The sequence below is a fragment of the Rhodnius prolixus genome, unplaced genomic scaffold (genome assembly GCF_049639745.1).
Source record: "Rhodnius prolixus isolate KJV_2025 unplaced genomic scaffold, Rpr scaffold_3, whole genome shotgun sequence".
NCBI lineage: Eukaryota > Metazoa > Arthropoda > Insecta > Hemiptera > Reduviidae > Rhodnius > Rhodnius prolixus.
In genome coordinates, this window is record NW_027411603.1 from 48,029,015 (window position 1) to 48,047,620 (window position 18,606).

The following is an 18,606-nucleotide window of genomic DNA, read 5'->3' on the forward strand; positions in this document are numbered from 1 at the left end:
CACATGTTACAAAGTACATGGGTGCAGTATAAAGTAGGTTATGTCAACAATATTTCATGTTTCCTTTCTTAATTTTCAAGTTAGAAATGCAGTTAAATATTAGTCACGCTTTTTCCTAGGTAGATCTAGTACAATTTTATATAGGAAGGAAGTTGATGATTGAAACAAAGAGAGCGGAAACATACGTCTCAAGGAAATACAAAATAAAAGTATACTTATAAAATAAATTAGAATACGCATTTTAGAGGGATGGTTTAACTATGTGGTTAACGTATAAATTTTCCACGCGGAGATCCCGGGTTCGAATCCAGCTGCTTTCCCTTTAATTTTCTCTTCCACTGGAATAAGCTCAAAGCACCAATAACGTCAGATGTTGACGTCCCTTAAATTAAAAAAATTAGGCATTTTAGATACTCAAAAAGGATACATCTTGCCATTAAATTTTATACTTTTTCAAAAAATATTCTTTTGGTATTGTTAAATATTCTTTTTTAACAATACTTACCTTCGTTAGCTGATTTATGCAAGAAGTTCACCTGGAACCACACAATGGACTTAAACCCCTAAGTGTGTGTTTCGAAACTCTCTCTGGACTACGGGACAAACGATCGAAACTCAAGCAACAGACCAATTATGAACTCGATAGTGGAACTTACGTAGACAATCATACTAACACTGTGAGGTACTGATTGCCAAGAAATCCAATATTATCTTCATCTAAACTGCCTGCTGTTCGATATTTTTTTTGTTGCAATTGTGCTCCATGTATAGTCTGTGAAAATGATAAGGGAAGTGACCTTTTATATCCTATTTGATAAAGTAAAGATCGTTAATCCCTCATGTTAGAGGGACTTTGAGACAAGAGTACACGAAAATATAAAACGGCTATTGGAAGGCCCTGGATAAGGAGGGGTTTTTCTGTATGGTGTTGTACTAAGTAAAAAATAACTTTTTTGTTTTGTTCGCAGGAAGTAACGATTTTGAATCTAGAGCAGTGATGATATAGAGCTCAACAGCTCTAACATGTTAGTGATCATCATTTTTTATCTAACATACTCTCTGCAATGGATATGTTGCTCTTCCTTGCAATTTCCCGATGGACAATCAGTAAAACATGACGTAGACAACAATAGTTCTCCAAAAGCGCATTATGAAAAAGTTAACCTAATCAGCATAGTCAACAATACTCGAAGGTAAATTAGATTATTTGTTGTTTCCATCAAAATTTATGATAATTACTTTCGAGTTTTATGATAATAGCAGAATAATTGTTCTTACTCTTTGTATTGGGATAATGGTTGGTTAGATGCGTTAGAAAAAGTGAATTGCATGAAAATTCCGTATGATGTGCATGCAGATGGAGGGATCTAACGGACTCAGATTCCCAAAACTAAATGTGAAGAAAATAAATAGTATTTAATATTAATAGCACGAACATTTTATTGGAAATTCTACATATAAGTGTCAGAACTGTTTCCATTATACATTTTACATACAAAAATTCTAGTGGCTTGGATTTTGTCTTTATGCAATGAATCTATAAGTCTCTTCGCCGTCTGCGAGCCTTGTTAGTGGGTGACAAGACTTCGAAGAAGCAAAATTCAGATTCAGTATCGTGTAAAACTTACACTGGCTGCTGAAAACTATTTAATATTACTAATGTAACGAGTGTTTTAAAAAATTAAGTATCATCTTTCTACCTAAAACTATGTCTATTCTGACTATATTTTACATATTTTAAAAATTTGTTTCCAACAGTAATCTCCATAGTTTCAGATCCCTCGACAAAGGGCAGAAGGCTCGTGAAATAGTGGAAATAACTTCAGCAGATCCTACAACAGACAGCACTCTGATTGTTCCAAACTACCCAATAGATTGTGTGAACGAAAGAGAGTGTGAACTAATGACCAGCATCGCCGGCGTTGAAACAACTCCAATGCCAACGTTCAAACCTTATTCACAAGAAGAGCTAAGTTTATATTTAAAAAATTATGTAAGTAGTAATGGAAAATTGCCAGAGGATGCAATAATTAAGGGAGAACAACCCTCCAATAAGCTGGCTAACTTGTATATGGAAGAACCGTTTAACGTGTTGGAGGGGGCAGGAAAGGATGAAGGTAAATCTCAGTCATCCAAATCTTGGCAGCTAATGCAAGCCCAAACTCATAAACATCCATATGATGACCGAACTGGCTGGGTGAGCTTGGAACCAGTGCCGTGGTCAGCCAGCCAAGTTCAGAAATGGGAGCCCAACAATAGACCACAAGTGCCCCACTGGTCTGAATCCAATAATCAACAGCATCAGACTTCTTGGAACCGACCAAATAGTTGGCAAGACAGACCATGGAATAAAAAACCCACTTATGAATATAAACCAAGTCCTAAGCCAACAAACTGGAATGATTATCCCACTACGAGCAGCCACTGGAACAGTGGAAATCCGGACATTATCACAGATTCAGGACCTAGTCATTTTCCACTTCCTGAGCCGACCAAAAAACCCAGCTGGTATGATAGGCCTCAGAGTGGTTACAACAATGATCGTGAGGATCATCCAAATCATCATCATCATCATGATAATCGTCATCCGCCCACACATCCATCTGAAGGTGATGGACGTTGGGTCCTATTGTCTAGCACTAAGGGATATTCAGTGCCTCATAGAAGTCGTGCTTATCAGAGGGCTTTGTTTATCAACGCAAAAACACCCCCAGATCAAACGTCGACTCCATCTTTGAAGTCACATCGTAGTGTACGGCTAACAGTTTTACCTGCGTTAAACGGAACAACAAATACTACCACTTCGCATGGAGGTATGCTAGAAGTGGAGAAAACTTTTCAAACTGTGGACGAAGCACAAAGAGAGCATGCGGCAAAAATGATGCATTTAGAGGCGATGAATCAAGGTAAAGTTGCTCAGCCGGCGGAAGTAAAAAGAATCGGTACCACCACTTTAAAGATATATCCGGTAAAAGCTGACGCAAGTTTACAAGCAAAAAGTAATGCCATGTTGGCGGCAGTTGGAGCTGGCATGATTCCAGCTACCATGGCCATGCTAGTGCCAATGGTCTTAGGCAGAAGACGGAGGAGTTTGCCACAACAAGATCAACACTTTTACTACTTTAATCCTGTTGCTAATTACGCTCTGATTGAATAAAATCTAAGCCTTTAGATAGTTGAAATAAAACTGAAGTACAAAATGAACAGAGTCATCCATCTTAATGGTAGGTAGTAAATGTGAAAGTAAATATCGTAAATGTTTACTAACTGTGTGGACTAATAATTACGTATTTTACTAGAAAGCGAAGAAGTTTGACGAGAAAAACAAGTCAAGCTTTAAAATTTATTGTGTATTTTAGCATTATATTTAATTATTTGTGTATCCTTTATTTATTAATCGTTCTGTTCTCTTTATTGTTTTAATATTTTTATATTTGTAAATAGCTGATTCAGAGGCGTTCTTGTTTAGAGATATTGATTACCAAGAAATACATTAATATACGTTTATATTTACTTTGAAAAGTAAAAGGTAACTTTTTTTTTACTTTATCGACGGCGAATAATTGCTGCGTTATCCTTCTGATGTATTTTTTTAAACGATTTCATTTTATCAATCTCACGGTTTCTTTCTACTATATCTCCTACTATCTTTCTCTTCTACTACAATAAAATGGCAAAGATGTCTCCAGGTTTTCTGCCCTATTTTTTCTTTTTTAAAAACTTCTCCGAAAATAGTATCTTTATTAACGTTTTTATTCTGAATGATGGGCCTAGTTACGAATTGCTTCAATGATAAAGGCGGGTTCTTTTCTTATTTTGATTTTGTAAAGCTTAGAGATTAGATTCCATTGAGGTTGACCAGAAAGGATAGTCATTTCTATCATAAGAGTCTCCTCTAACACTTTCAGTTTAATTAAACTTAATAGAAGAGTTAAGTGATAGACTACACTACAGCAAAGTATGACGTGTGTTTTTCTTCTCCTAAGAGTCAAACTTCTTCCAGTATTAATCTTCGTAGTCTTTCAGTTTCCTCACTAGGGCAGTACATTTGCTTCCTCAATCTACTTAGTCTATTGCGCACCTAAAATATGGAGCAGTCATACTTTTTACTAGAATCCCATGAAAGGTTAAGAGTCTAGACAAAATGACGACTGAAGCCTCTATATCTCTAATGTCCGACCACCTAGACAAGAAAACCGTTTTGACTTCAAATTCTCTTCAGGTTCTCTGAATGATTGTATAAGGTACCTAATTTGTTGAGGTTCATAAAGTTCTGTGTTTCTCTTTTTGCGATCTTACTTCAATTTTCGGTGTTTGGTTAAACCTAGTTTCTCATTTCTGTTCTTAATTACCTTTTGACTAAGAGTACTTGGTGAAAAAAATCGTAGCAATATTTTATTTGCATTCATTATGACTATTTTATGGATCTTCTTGAACATTGAAATTCATATCTTAAAGTGGAATCTGAACAATTCGAAAGAATACAACCTACATTAGAACCTTTGTGGCTATGTTATTGTTATCTAACGTAGTAATTCTTTTTTCTGCTCGAAAAGGCGTTCGGTCCCTTCTCGTTTTTTTTTTTTTTTGTAGGAGATAACATTTTGTGTCTTCTTAATTCTATGACGTTATACGGAGCCTCTAACATCTCTACTGTAAGAACTAGCTTTCCCTGAAAAAACTGGCATCCTGTCCAGTCCGCTAGTGAATTGTAATTTTTCAGAATCTATTTTTTTTTCTTTTGTCTAGTCTGTTGCTTTTTTGCTGTTAAGAAACTAAGCATTTGAAATTAATATTTTTATATTAAATTTGAGGTTTATTTTAAGATTTATGTTGTTAATATAGTTGTAATAATTTATTTGAAACTGAAATTCCAAAAGTTCAAATTAAACTTATGTGATCACCAGATTTGATCACTTTAAATTCATTGAAATCTTATATTTTTAATAAAAAATTTCATTATGAAAAGAACAAGTTTAATTAATTTAGACTTTGAAAATTCTTAGATATTTTTAACCAGTATAATGTTCCTTACCCTAAAATACCCTAATTAGTAATAAGCTTGAATCATTTGTAGGCTTAAGCAAGTTTTTATTATTTATCAAGTTTTATAATTTTTGGTTGGTGTGATTATACAAAAACAAACAAAAAAGAAGTGCTTGTATTTATTGTTTATTATTCTTACATAATTCACAAATTTTAAACAACAAAAATATACAAAAAAGACATTTAAATTTGGTACAGTTTTAGTTTTACAACTTATTAATGTCCAAGAACTTTATTCCATTTTCATGAAATTAACTTTTAATTAAACCTTTCCAACCTCTTTTGCCCTTTTATATGCTCACTGCAATACTGATATTTTGTGTACATGGTCGTATTTCCTACATTTTATATTGTTATAATAATTATTTATTTAGTATCGTAAGTAATCTAATTATTTTATATAATAATTTCGTTATTTGGAATCTAAAGCTTTTTTTTTTTAAGAAGTTTGAAGGAAACATACTTATGCTGTGTAGTTATATTACTAAAATTTGCATTTAAATTGTAATTTTATATTTTTTATTTAATTTTTTACTAGAAACATCCAAATGATTTTCAACTCCTTTAAGTTTTGTTTGAAAATAAAATATTGTTCTTCCTTCAACCCAAATGAATATCGCAAAAATTGACCTGGTATAGAATTTTGTTAAGAAAAACTATTTCAGTCGTTTTGTTTGATTTTTTTTCTTATTGAGGAATTAAGCCTATTAAAATAAACTTTATTCTTGGCCGATATTTTGTAAAATACATTCTTTGGGGCTGTAACAATAATACGGAGTCGTATTTTTGAACTGAATTCAAAATATTTTTAAATTAGACATAATTGTAGTTACGATAAACATTTACCTAATAATATATGCCTTATTCGTAAGTATGATTTATTTACTTATTTTTGGTATAATTTTTAAACCTAAATAAGTGCATTATTAGTAAATGTTTATATTTTTGCATCATCAGATAACCAAAGGGTGAATGTAAATGCTGAGAGAGCTCATCTCGTTTTGAACTGAAACAGTAAAAGAACTACATTAAGAACATCTACAATGCAATTTTAAGTGATGGTAAAACAGTAATTGTAATAAATTTCCTATTATTACATCCCACTCAAAAAAGATTCTCCAATTCCTTCATCTGCTCACGCTTCTTTAGTTGATTGTTTCTACTTGAAAAGGAACCAACTTCTTACTGCCTAGAAATGTCTAATGCAAGAGCTCTCTTTTCATGAATCGGTGAATTTTCCTAAGGAGTTAGACTGGTAATCTGAAGGCAGCGTGATGCCAGATTAGGACACAAAAAAATGATAAAAATTCATAGTTCACAATTTTTGCGTTCAGAGGACAGTAATACGTTAATATTCTTCAACTGTTTATTGAATTCGCAAAATACTAGCACGTTTCAGTAAAAAACAAAACAAAAAAAGTGTAAAACAACTGTCTCTTTCTACAAAACAGAAGAATACTGTGCACCACTTCATTCCAATGTGTGCATCATTCATCAGCAACATAATTATTTTGTTAAAATTAAAACAACGAAATTGATAGAAGATACGTTTAGGAAGTCATCGAGATCGTGAAAGTATCTACCAGGATACTGGAAACTCAAAGAAGATTTAACGGAACCAGAAGGTGACTTAGCTACTCAGACTCTAGTGAAGAAACTACAGATCCCTGTACACTCCTGCACCTACAAGTTGTAGGTGCCAAGATTATAATTAACATTAATCTCATTTTTATAGCTTAACTGCTGGCATATAAAGTTTACTTAAGCTAACTATTAACTCGATGTAATATCTTCTGGGCCCAAAGAACATATCTGAATAATGATCAGTATAATGGCTTGAAATATCCTGAACGCACACTAATTTAAATCTACCCCAACCAAAAATTCATTGATTCGTAATCTTTCTAAGCAAGAGATGAGGACCTCCTTGGCAATACAACAGTTCACATCCTATTCCACTGAATAAAAATGTCAAGCCTTATTAGAATATTGATTTTAACTAACCACCTCTAACATTAGAGTGACCTAAACGTCGAAAAAAGTTTTCAGCCATTCCATTACAATATCTACACAAAAGTCCCAACTTTTAATTGTTGGATCTAAAGTCGGGCAAAACTGCTTTCATTTAGGTATCAACTTCAAACGATTGCTGCGCTACGTTATAAAAATAGGACCTTAATACTTTAAGGTCGTTTTATGAAAGCTGTTGTCATCTTGATGATTTATTAGAATATTTACTTATTTGAAAATTAATTGGTGAGCAGTGCACTAGACTCCACGAGAAGACTCTGAGTCGAGTCCTGCCTGGTCTTAGATGTTTTTTGCTTATAGAAAGATCTTGCAGCTTCCGAGCCAGCAGCACTGAAAAAGGCTTGTATATATATCAAAATTCAATAGGGGGGTGCACCACCCGATCGAATCAAAGTTGCATTTTTAAGAACAAGTCAAGAAATACTTTTTGACATTTTTCTTGGATCATAAGAAGAACTATTTTTATTAATAATCTTATTGCCAATGACAATATCTTAAGGAAATCTTTTTGTTAAAGTTGTGTTGGTAGTACCGTACATGTGATAAATGAAACCTTCCTTGGTTCTTTAATTTAAAACACGCGCTTTATTAACTGCCGTTTCATGCAATTGAAATTGCGTTATTTAAGTTAAGCAAATCAAATATTCTCTGTTCAGAATCCACATGTCTTCTGATAGTGATAATGACTGTAAACCTCTGCACTATGAGACACCATCACCTTATAAAAAGGTATTTCAATATTACGTGATTGTGATGAGAAGTATATGAAAAAAAATATTCTGAAAGTATCGGTTGTTTTAATAAAGACTAAAGTTTAAGAATGTTGTCTATTTAGCGAGTCAATAAGAATAATTAATCTTATAAAACAATTATATATTTTATAGAAACCATTAATTTAAAGTCAGAAGATATTTCTTTTAGCGGAAACCTGTTGGTCTATGTACAAGACGTAAGTCATTAAAAAGTAATAAAAATTTAGACGGTAAACTGGAAGAGATCTTGAAAATTGAGGATAAGTACAACAAAAGAATTTTAGAAAGCATTAATACAAGTAATTATTTTGATTATATGTTTACATAAAAATAGAAATATTCATATCTTTCTAATAGAATTTAGCTGTAATTATTTTCTGGTTAACTATTACTTTTAGGGCTCGTTAACAAAGAAAATATTTACGTTGATCAGCAACGATTAGTGGATGAATTCATTTCGAATTCTTTTTCTGGTGATAATAGAAAAACACCAACATCCGTTGCAAACGATGTAGTATCTCCCGCATTAAACTCAATGCAATCATTTAAATATTATTTCTCGCCTAATAATTATTTTAATAAATTTAATCAAGGTAATTACTTTTTTTTTTCAAAAGAAATGAATATATTTGGAAATATTTAGTATTTAAAAACAAATATTAAACTTAGGTTTGTTTACAGATTTATTGAAGCCAAATCATTTTTTCAGTGATAAGTCTATTTTAGGGAAGCTAACTATTGATGAAATTATAAAGTTGATAAAATCTGATTCGTTGGTAAGTGTTCTTTACTAAATATAATCATTTTCAGTGATTATTTTAAAAATAATATGATCAAAATAGATAATATTGTCTTGATTTTGATAAATTGATGCATATTGTTAATTATTTTAAAAAGGAACTATTGCTGTTTTTTAAAACATTTTATTACTCTGTACCTTAACATCTACAGCAACTACATTGTAGAACAATAGTTCTTAACCTGGGGACCTCTGGCCCACTGTTGTCCTATCTGTTGCCTATTCTCCCACATTTGCCTGTTCCATCCCTTCCTATTTCGAGGTTGTCAGACCGGAGCAGTTAGAATTTATTATCTGTGGATTAAAAAATGGAACAAATCCTATGCTTTTCCTCATTTCTGTATGTCTGATTCTTTTCTGTGTATTTCTTCTACTTACCGTATATGCGATTTTCTGCATTTAGCACTTTTAGTATAGCGTTAATGGTCCGTGACACACTTAGGAAGGGAAGTGTTTTTTTTGAACAGTGATACTCCATAACGGATGGCATTTCCGTGATATTGTTCCTAAATTACGTCAAAGCATCTTCTTGCCAAGCAAATAATTTTAGTTAATTCCTTCTTCGATCTCTAATTTATTCTACTTTTTCAATACTTTGAATTCTTGTAGTGCATTTAAATTTTTTACTTATTTATGTTTTATTTCTTACTTTTGTTTTATATAGATATCACCTGATTGTTTAGGATATAGAAGATGAAATGCGTGAAAAGAATGATTTAGTGAAATTTCTAATGAATCTTGGGTCAGTCACGGACAGTATACTTATTACTGGTCGACTAACACAACTTTTGTCAGAAACAGCAATATCTTACTTGGATTTTGTGAAAATAGTTGAAAATTGGGGCAGAGTTGATCAGGCAACTGAAAAATGGTTAGTGCTTTTTTAAACTTTTGTAAATAGCTGCATTTTTTTTTCTTCGTGTTACCCTTGTCTAAGTGAGACGGAAACTACTAAGTCTTCAACTATGAAGAAATTCTCTATACCAAACTGATGGATTAAAATCTGGATCCAGTCAATGAGATTAAAAAAAATAAAATCATGTGTGCACGACGGATGAAATCTGCGGGACCTTATAACATTTCCAAAAATCATTTTGGGTGCTCTACAACTCGAGGACTTATTGGGTCCATCAGAAGCTACTTTAAAGGAATGGTTTCTTATAAGTTATCAATTGATGTTCGGTTGTAGCATATACAATTCTATAGCTCTCTAATTGGTGAATGTTTGCTATGAGAGAACAGTCCGGTGCCTTGCAGTACATTTATAAAATCCTGGGCGCCATTGACTTCAGTTATTGACACGCCTTAAAAAACTTCCTAAAAGGTACGATCTTGTAATTCAGTAATTTTTCGGGGTTTTTACTTTACTAAAACGATCAATAACCTGCTTGGCGGACTCTCTATTTTTCTGCCTGTAATACCTTTGGTAGAAATAGTTCCTATTTGCCTTCTCAATTAGAATCCGCTATACCCTGAAGTAGTTGATCTTCTTTCATAAGAATTAGCTTCCTACGAATTATACTTATTTGTTTAGGTTTATGTCTCCAGAATTGTTTCTATCATACCCCTTTGGGAAGTACATTGTTCTAACAAAACGCTTCAGATTTTTGTAAGATCTCTTACGTTGTACCTTACCCTTTATCCCGGAAAGAAAAAAGTAAAACAGATGCATTTTTAATTGTTAACATCTTTTGTAATTTTTTACAGTTCCTATGGTAAGCCTCAAGTTCACAACTTTACATTTATTTTAGAGAAACTGGCGTTATCAATTAAACTGTATTCTATGGTGGAAGTTAAGGAAATATTCCAATTTTTGATAAATGTTTCTCTAGATCCTCTGTTAATACACCAAGGACACAATCTTCTTCGACCACTGTACGCCTGTATCAATAATTTGCAAGATAAAGGAATGAATGTAGGAAACGTCTAGTTTGTCTGTTATTTAACAACGGAAACATTTTTTAATTATTTATTAATTTTTTTTTTTTTACTTTTTAGAATGAACAGATAGTTGATTTGATTGATCATGAACAATGGAGTATTTATTGTTCAAAACAAATCGTATTCCTTCTATTGAATTGTAGAGCTTCTAAAGAGATAGCTATTCTATTAGGTTTCAGAGTTCTTTCAAAAATATTGACTGAACAGTGTAATAAGACTTCAACTGTTGATGTAAGTGGTCTTAGTTGTTCCTCGATAATCTATCAAAAACTTTATAATAATCGTCTAGCAAAAAGTTTTTTTTTGTTTTTATCTTTTAAAAAAATTAGATTATAAGAATTTTAATTTTTTTTAATATTATTATCAAGATGGAAGCTCTGTTTGAAATTTTCAAAACTGGAGAGGAAAAGCTGATTGCATTAGATTTACACTCTTTTCAGCAAATATTTCTACTATTTGAATTAATTGCCTACAAAATTCCAGACAGAGAAAAATTTGATGTGAGTATAACCAATTGCCAGTATTAAATTATTATCCCTTGAAAATGTTTCTTTTGTGCCCGTTTCTTACGGGACCGTTTCAAAACAAGATTTGACTGAAGTAAAGGGAAGTGTGTGGTTATCTACCTTCCTTTTCTTTTATGTATAATCTTGCTTTCGTTCCGTACTAAGCTACAGTATACACAAAATAATTGTTTCTCTTTTATTTTAAGTATTATCTCCCAAAGAATTATTATTTAAAAGTCAGATTTGTGACGCACATTTTTATTTTTTAACTTTATCAGTGTTAAACAGTGTGGGCATAATCTTAGCAGGGCAAAACATTTCCTTCAAGAATTTAAATTACTATTTTTGATAATTTCTTTGAATGTTCAAGCGGAACTTGAACAAAGAATGTTTACCACAGACTGTTCAGAACTAGCGCATAGTCTTCTCCATCTTGTACATTGAACAGAAAAATGTTTTATTAAAACTGTCCGTTAGGACGGTTGACGTCAAAAACTGCACGAAAAAATGTAGTGTTGAATAAAAACTATATTCTTTTTGGTAAGTGTAAAGTTTTTTAGCAAATAGGTTTCAAGTAAAACGTATCTAAACGTGAACAAAAACGGTGTTCCGTTCTTATTCTATTCTTCTCGATGTTCCCTGTATTTTTGCGAACAATATAGTACGATAAAGCGTGCACCGATTTTACATGAATAAGGTTTCATTCGATTCGAAATTTCAAGTATATTATGCTTTTTTGGGGTCTCGAGAATGTGTATCGAGTGGGAGAGGGGTTATATTTATATTCTCGCACTACTTCTAATTATTCAAATTTACTCAATTTACCGTTTCTTTCTTAAACCAAATTTTTTACATGGCCCAATTAAGAAACAGTATACCAAGGTAAGTATTCTTCCAACTCCCATCATTAGCATATAATAATAATTTTAGGTTGTATCTTTTTAAATATTTTTCTTTTTTGTCATTTATTTATAAAATGTATTAAAATGGGCGTAAATTCCTTCGAAACAGGGTCTGCAGAAGGAGTTTGATCAACCATTGAGACTCCACTCCGACGACTTGGTATTTTTCCAAATCAGTGGGGAACAAATACATTTTTGTTGCTATTTATAAATGACTGAATTAATACTTTTCACGAGCAATTCAATTGGAAATTTTTTAATCTTTTAATGGGAGTGAGTTTACTTGAGATGTTGAGGAAATTATTACTATTTTAGAGTTTCTTCAGTAAGTTTTTTATAGTTTGATTTAATTTTTGAAATCTTTACGTGAAAGGATACAATCATTATATCTAATTCAAAGATTTACTAAAATAAAAGCTTAGACCGTCAATCCCACAGCACTAACATTTTATACTTATATTATTCACGACATCATTAGGTCCGCAATTTTCTTCCAAAATTTCGTGCTACTAAAACCTAATGGTTTCAGTTCGTTAGTTTTTGGCGAATCCATTAAATGTTTAAAACGATTTAAGATTTGAAAATCTTTAGATGTTAAAAGACACTGTCTGGTAATAATAGGTACGTTTACCTATTTCAAGTAGATCCACATTAAGAAGAAAAAGGAGGAGCGGCAAAATCTATTTAATAATTAAATTGAAAACTCAAGTGATGGGGAATAATGAGAAAACTTAAAAAAATATGGTTTTAAAAGGTGTATTAGTAATTATTGACAGTGAGTAAATTTTCGGAAAAATCTAAATTTTCTTTTTATTCCAACAGATTGGGCGATTAGTTAAATTTGTAGAGAAGATTAAGAGGCGATTTTCTGTGGAGATAAAATCAGTGTACACCGTTGAAATAATTAACAGAATGCGTATGATGTGGGTAAGTGTGAATTAGGAGCTGAAAGATGAACAATTGTATAAACTCAGTGATTATTATAGTTTCAATATCAACCAAAAATTGTTTCACCTTTAAAGTTTCTGCATTCAAAAATTTTCCTGAAAGACATTTATCTATAATAGATTTTTTTCTCTACTCCTTAATTAAAAACATAACTCAATTTGAAACCTATGCGATGTATAAAAATTAGTATACAAGTTTTAGCGTCGACCTCCCTCCTTTTTAGAGCGCTAAATTTAGAGTAATATTTAATACTTTAACGTTTCATGGGAGTATCACTTGAATAAATTAAATTGCTTTTTTGTATAAGAATTAATTCTGTAAAAAGTTTTGCTATGAACGTTTGTCATTAATGTTCTCAACTTTAATGCTCCCAAATTTTTCAATATTATGTGAAGCTCATCAAATTTCAATAATACATGGTAGTTCATTTTTTAGTATCCTGATAGAATTTCTGAATAGGTAGAATAAGATAAATCTAAAATAAATTTACGCAACAACTTTATTTAAAAAACCTTTACATTTGAAAACATTCAATTAGTACTACTTATTAAAAAACTAACCCAATTTTTATTAGATTACTTCTAAACAAGTTGTTAAAAACATAAGATAATCATGTACTTGTTATTTTTGCTATACAAAACTAAGTACAGTTAAAAAGTTAATGTGTGTTCGTTTAAAAATTGCTTTAAAATTTTGAATATCAAAGTCTGCCTATAATCTACATAAGTCTATTAGAACTGTTTTCAGTTATCTCTAGATTTCGTGAAAGGACATTTAAGTACTATTGGTTTTTCTCTAGCAAACACGTCAATAATTAGCATACTCCAATTCAGCTTATCTTCAATATTTAATTTTTCATAATTTTAAATACATTAAATTTTGTTTTTATTATTAATCATTTTAAAAATACTAGTTTAATTTTATACATCGTTTTCGTTGTAGAGAAATTTTCGTAAATAAAATGATTGGCGTTTTTAGTTTTAGAATGTATTATACAAAGACAAGAAGAATGTTACCCTAAAAAATACTAGAGCGCCCAATAATGCAAGTGTTTTTTTTTCTTACACTTTTTAGGAAGTAAATATTTAGTCTGTAAATACAATTTCTAAAAAAAGGAGATTCTAATTTTTCTCTTTAATTTCTAATTGTTACACTTTAAATGATGATGCGGGCAATAGTTAGGCTTCATCATGCGATCTCCAAATCCATTCTGTAGTGACACCAATAACTTGGGGATAATCTTCTCTAAAAGTATGATTAGGATAAAATCTTGTAAAGATTCAAAAGTCATTGTGAGTACTCATGATCTTAACAGTCAAAAGAATTGTTCTTTGGTCAAACTTAAGAATAGACACCTAGGAGCGTGGCTTAATATTGAAGTGATTATATTTAGCTGTAACCATGCAAACTGCCACATTTTATTATATAAATATTAATTTGTTTTAATTTATTTTATATATTTGTCTCCCTAGGAAAATTTTGATCGGCTAACTTAGTCTCGACTATTTACGCTACTACCCTACAAAGTGGTAAGATGAGCATCTTTTAATAGGGATACTATTTAATTGCAAGTTTCGACAGTCTTAAGTTAAAATTCTCTACACAATAAATTAATCAATCTCTGAAAATGGATAAAAATGGAAGCCGGTCAGAAATTAAAGAAAAAAAAAAAGGTGATGTGACAAATTGTTATTAAACAAATTCTCAAGAGAACATCATTCACCTTTCGTGGCGAACAAAATGAAAATTTTTGAGTCAAATGACCACTTCTTAAATTCAACTAAAAGGAAAAGAAAGGATGGGCATATTGGAATGGTAATTTACTGTTCTGGGATGTTATGAAACTACAAACTTGTTCATTTTTTAGCTATATATATCTTTACACGTTTATGGTTCGGCAAATAGCAATTTCATCAAACAACTGGATACCAATAAGATAACGGTAATTTTATATCGTAATAAGTAGTCAGAGTGGGGAAAAAGTAGGCAATTTTGATAGACATCAATTGCGTTCATACGTAAATTTTAATTTAAATATTTATTTATTGCATTTACCTTGTTATAGTCAACAAGACATACAGAGGGGATTGGTCTATTAATTATCTAATTCATAGAATAACAAAAAAAAAATGTAAATACAGAATAAAATAAAACAAAAATGCAAATTCAATGTAGAAAAGATAAGAGAGATACTAACTAAATTTCAAATATACAAAGGAAACAAAGAATACATATATGTATATTTAAGTAACTAAAAATACTTTCTACAACTGAAAAATGTTATTAAATAACTTCTTAATAATAATAAGATTATTATTGTACGTATCATTGAATTTAATTTTTTATGATTTGATTATTAAGCCACTCTGGATGACAGTTAAGCCTTTAAATTGGTTGATTCCAGTTTTCATATTATGTTAAATCTGCAACAATTATTTAATTAAAGCTTTTTTGCGTCTTAAATTGAAATTTTGAAATACGAGTGCAATATTTAATTTTTACATACATACAAATTATATATAAATATAAGTACATATAGATAAAAGAAGAAAGAAAATGTACATATGTATACAAAAATTGCATATTACATAATTATATAAAATACATATTACATACATATGTATTCAATTCGTAAATTAACATATTGGTGAACCCAATAGTTACCTTCTCCAAGGCAGCTTGGCTCGTCTTGAAAAACGCTTCTATCCATTCTCACTTAAATATTTATTCTCTTACATTCATTTGATTATACTTAAGTGTGTTTCTGAGTGCACCTCTATAACTATTACAAAGGTATTACAATTGCAGAAAAGAATCAAGAATCTCACCTTCTGAACTGAGTTTGGTGCTGCTGCCACAGTATTGGTTGAAGATGGTGTAGCAGTAGCAGTTACGTTGTTTTTTTACTTCTCTTTCTAAGTTTTAGGCATTACTTGCTTTAGGTTTTTTCTAAAACAACAGAAGAGTAATCAATCTCAAGACAAAAAATTACCGTAATATGACATACACATTAAACCGAAAGAAAAAATTATTGCAGCGAAACCTAGAATTCAGAAAGAGAAACGCAAACAAAAATACCCATGAACCATCTACATAACTGTTGATGCAATTACGCAAAAACATTTTGATACTCCAGATGTATCAGAAGATGGGATAAAACAACAAATTAAGTATCTGAAATAAAAAGAAGTGTACCATGCCACCTACTTTTTCTGGCAGGGCTAAAATTTAAATTACCTTCCTTTACGGAGGACGTGTATTTTGAACGTTGAAGAGGCACGTGTACACGGTTAAATGGTTTTTTTCTATGCAACAACTGGTCGAAGGTATATTTAGGAATGTCTTAAGAATTGTTGAGAGGATTATCGTCTATCTTGACTGTCATTGTAGCATCCACGTAAAGTGCCTTTTCACCCATGAATTCTTTTTTTGAAGTCTATGAGGCTGCTTCATCAAATTTATTGTTGGTAAACACAGATCTATAAAATAAATATGCAGTACCTACTCAGATGACTTACAAAACAAAGGAAGACTCCTGACAGATTAAAAACTAAACCTGGTGAACTGACCAATTGTAAGCGAACACGCAACAATATTCATATATAACATGCGGAAAACAATAGTGGACTCAACAAACATCCTTCTTTCAAGCTCAATGTCTTGAAAGATTCACATGAGCCATTTTGATGGGAGCCGAGCTATGTACCCATGTGTTTTTAAGGGCCTTATCATCCTTTTCGACAGTCCTAAGTTTAACAACTTAAAATACCGAGCATAACGATCAACCCGATCAAATGAAGCATCCAAGTTAACGACGAAATCAAAGCCCTTTGCTTTTTCCAACTTAATCTTCATGATGCTCATCAGGTTATATTGTTCACCATTGAGTTGGATTTACGAAAACCCGCTTGAAATTCTCTTATAAGGTTTGTTCGTTAACACGTTATGTATTCCTGTCCAAAAGAATACCAGTAAACAATTTACCTACAGTATTAGAAAAAAAATCCTATAATTTGACACCTCATCAGTTGGCCCTTTTTTATGAAATGTGTACAGAATAGAATTTTTAAATTCGGACCCGCTATTTAAAGTCACTGTACTAAACTAAACAGACAGCTAACACTATAATAAAATTTAAAAAAATGAATATATTGTTTCCCCTTGTTTTTGGCCTCTTGAACTTAGCAAATCAGCCATTTAAATTGGATGTTCGAAGAATTATCTTTGCGGGTTAATATATCCAATATCTTCATACAGCATAAAATCAATGATTCTATTCTTATAAATGTATACGTTGTTGTTTTCTTTACATCCATTGTTTAAATTATTGTGATTTTTGGTTTTTGCTTTCTTAGTTGTCTACTCTCTAAACCCTATACATGACGAGCTCCTTTGGTATTTTGATTACTTACAGAGTTATCCTGTTGTTTTTTATGAACTCAAAGAGCTCTGTGTAAATGTTGCCATCATCGGGTGCAAGAATAGTGTTTAGATTGGCAGGTAAGAGACATCCACTCGCTAAAACAGCTCTCCACAATCGTTCTCTTCCTTTAGTTATTAGCACATTCCAGAATTAGGTGGTTGGCGTCTGCTATTATTCCAGAAGTACTCGAACACTTGTGCGTTGTTGCCACATCAATCCTAGCTAGATGGTGCGGCGAATAATTATGATTGAATCGCATTCTAATAAGTGTGCTAATAAACTTCCTGTTGTAGTTCTTATATCTGAAAAACCATGGTTTTTGGGGGCACTAGATTGGATGGATGTGTAAAATTGGCCTTTGACAATTTGTATATCCGCTCCATTCGGTATAGCACTCTGCTTTTGCATAATTTTTAATATCGGAGACTAAAATTAAGTTTGGAGATGTTTATTGTAGGGAGATCGCTTCCTTGGCTTTGCGATACACAATTTCATTTCCTCTCAGACCTGTGAGGCCCTTAAGCCTGAATAAATGTACCGATTAGCCTTTTCTTAGAATACTATTTGATAATTGGGAAGTTTCTAAGATCAAAGCGGATGCATTCTTTCCAGAATTTTGTAGTTTTTGGAGTACACTTACTGTCAGTGAGAATTAAAACAAGGGAATGGTCTATTGAATCTACATACTTTAAACATAGATTTTAGTACGTTGCTTGTTCATTATTGTTAAAGGATTTCCACATTTCAATATTAAAGTATTATTCATTAATTAATAACATATGTACATAAGTTTGTAAATGTAATAATTTCTCTTAATTTTACAATTTGCTAGTACAAGTGAACTTGGCAGAATTCTGTGTTTTCTGCTTACATAAAGTGCGCCCCCTCTTAGAAAATACAATTCCAAAAAAATTATCTATGATTAAAAAATAAACAAGACTAAAATTCATACTACCTGTCATTAATTTTATTTCACTATTTTTCAAAAAATGTTTTACAGCTGATTAAAATGTATAATTATCACAACATGTCTTGTAACAATGTTTGTAACCTCCCTCAGTTGGCAAGTGTTAGACCGAAGAATAAATGCAGTAGAATTCGCCATCCAATATTTATTTTAACTGATTAATCTTCGTCTGGTAATGGATGAATGTCCAAAACAACTAATCTGCAGAGTAGATACCCGAGGGTGGCCTAATTTTGAAGGCATTATTTATGTTACCATGTAGACAGTTGGGGAGTCATTTGTTTTTAGTGG

General features: G+C 31.5%; 2 protein-coding genes and 1 long non-coding RNA gene across 26 annotated transcripts in view; 2 read left to right on the plus strand and 1 right to left on the minus strand.

The window, feature by feature from the left end:
* The window catches only part of LOC141453245 (uncharacterized), a 35,240-nt gene extending 29,679 nt beyond the window's left edge, over positions 1-5,561 (plus strand). For all 19 annotated transcript variants that reach the window (XM_074126216.1, XM_074126219.1, XM_074126225.1 and 16 more), the window contains 2 exons: positions 969-1,193; positions 1,771-5,561. In XM_074126216.1, the coding sequence (XP_073982317.1) occupies positions 1,024-1,193; positions 1,771-3,157 (1,557 nt within the window). In that variant the 5' untranslated portion in view covers positions 969-1,023 and the 3' untranslated portion in view covers positions 3,158-5,561. The remainder of the gene's footprint in view (positions 1-968; positions 1,194-1,770) is intronic.
* A 2,069-nt stretch (positions 5,562-7,630) lies between these two features.
* LOC141453253 (uncharacterized) lies at positions 7,631-14,537 on the plus strand. Of its 3 annotated transcripts, none has more exons than XR_012457871.1 (10): positions 7,631-7,806; positions 7,999-8,128; positions 8,228-8,422; positions 8,511-8,605; positions 9,312-9,499; positions 10,336-10,543; positions 10,627-10,800; positions 10,938-11,069; positions 12,087-12,302; positions 12,800-13,436. XR_012457871.1 is itself a non-coding variant. In XM_074126235.1 (10 exons), exons 1-10 carry the CDS (start codon positions 7,741-7,743, stop codon positions 14,419-14,421), a joined length of 1,317 nt encoding a protein of 438 aa, XP_073982336.1. In that variant the 5' UTR covers positions 7,631-7,740; the 3' UTR covers positions 14,422-14,537. The 3 variants fall into 3 exon arrangements, 2 of the variants coding, with proteins under 2 accessions (XP_073982336.1, XP_073982337.1); XM_074126235.1 differs by lacking the exon at positions 12,087-12,302 and adding an exon at positions 14,398-14,537 and having other exon boundaries at positions 12,800-12,904; XM_074126236.1 differs by lacking the exon at positions 12,087-12,302 and adding an exon at positions 13,868-14,037 and having other exon boundaries at positions 12,800-12,904.
* Positions 14,538-15,145: 608 nt separating this feature from the next.
* Positions 15,146-18,440, minus strand: LOC141453256 (uncharacterized). Of its 4 annotated transcripts, XR_012457877.1 has the most exons (4): positions 18,304-18,419; positions 16,163-16,404; positions 15,590-15,874; positions 15,146-15,348 (listed from the first exon to the last, which is right to left on the minus strand). It is a non-coding gene; the product is annotated as an uncharacterized lncRNA (long non-coding RNA). The 4 variants fall into 4 exon arrangements; XR_012457878.1 differs by lacking the exon at positions 16,163-16,404 and having other exon boundaries at positions 15,754-15,874; positions 18,304-18,440; XR_012457876.1 differs by lacking the exon at positions 16,163-16,404 and having other exon boundaries at positions 18,304-18,440.
* Positions 18,441-18,606: the final 166 nt, after the last annotated feature.

Bases quoted from the DNA above. Each gene is read 5' to 3' on its own strand.
- LOC141453253 (XM_074126235.1), top strand. From the start codon at position 7,741: ATGTCTTCTGATAGTGATAATGACTGTAAACCTCTGCACTATGAGACA. The intron at 10,544-10,626 runs GTAGGAAACGTC...TTTACTTTTTAG, and splicing joins TGCAAGATAAAGGAATGAAT to AATGAACAGATAGTTGATTT. The intron at 12,905-14,397 runs GTAAGTGTGAAT...TTGTCTCCCTAG, and splicing joins ACAGAATGCGTATGATGTGG to GAAAATTTTGATCGGCTAAC.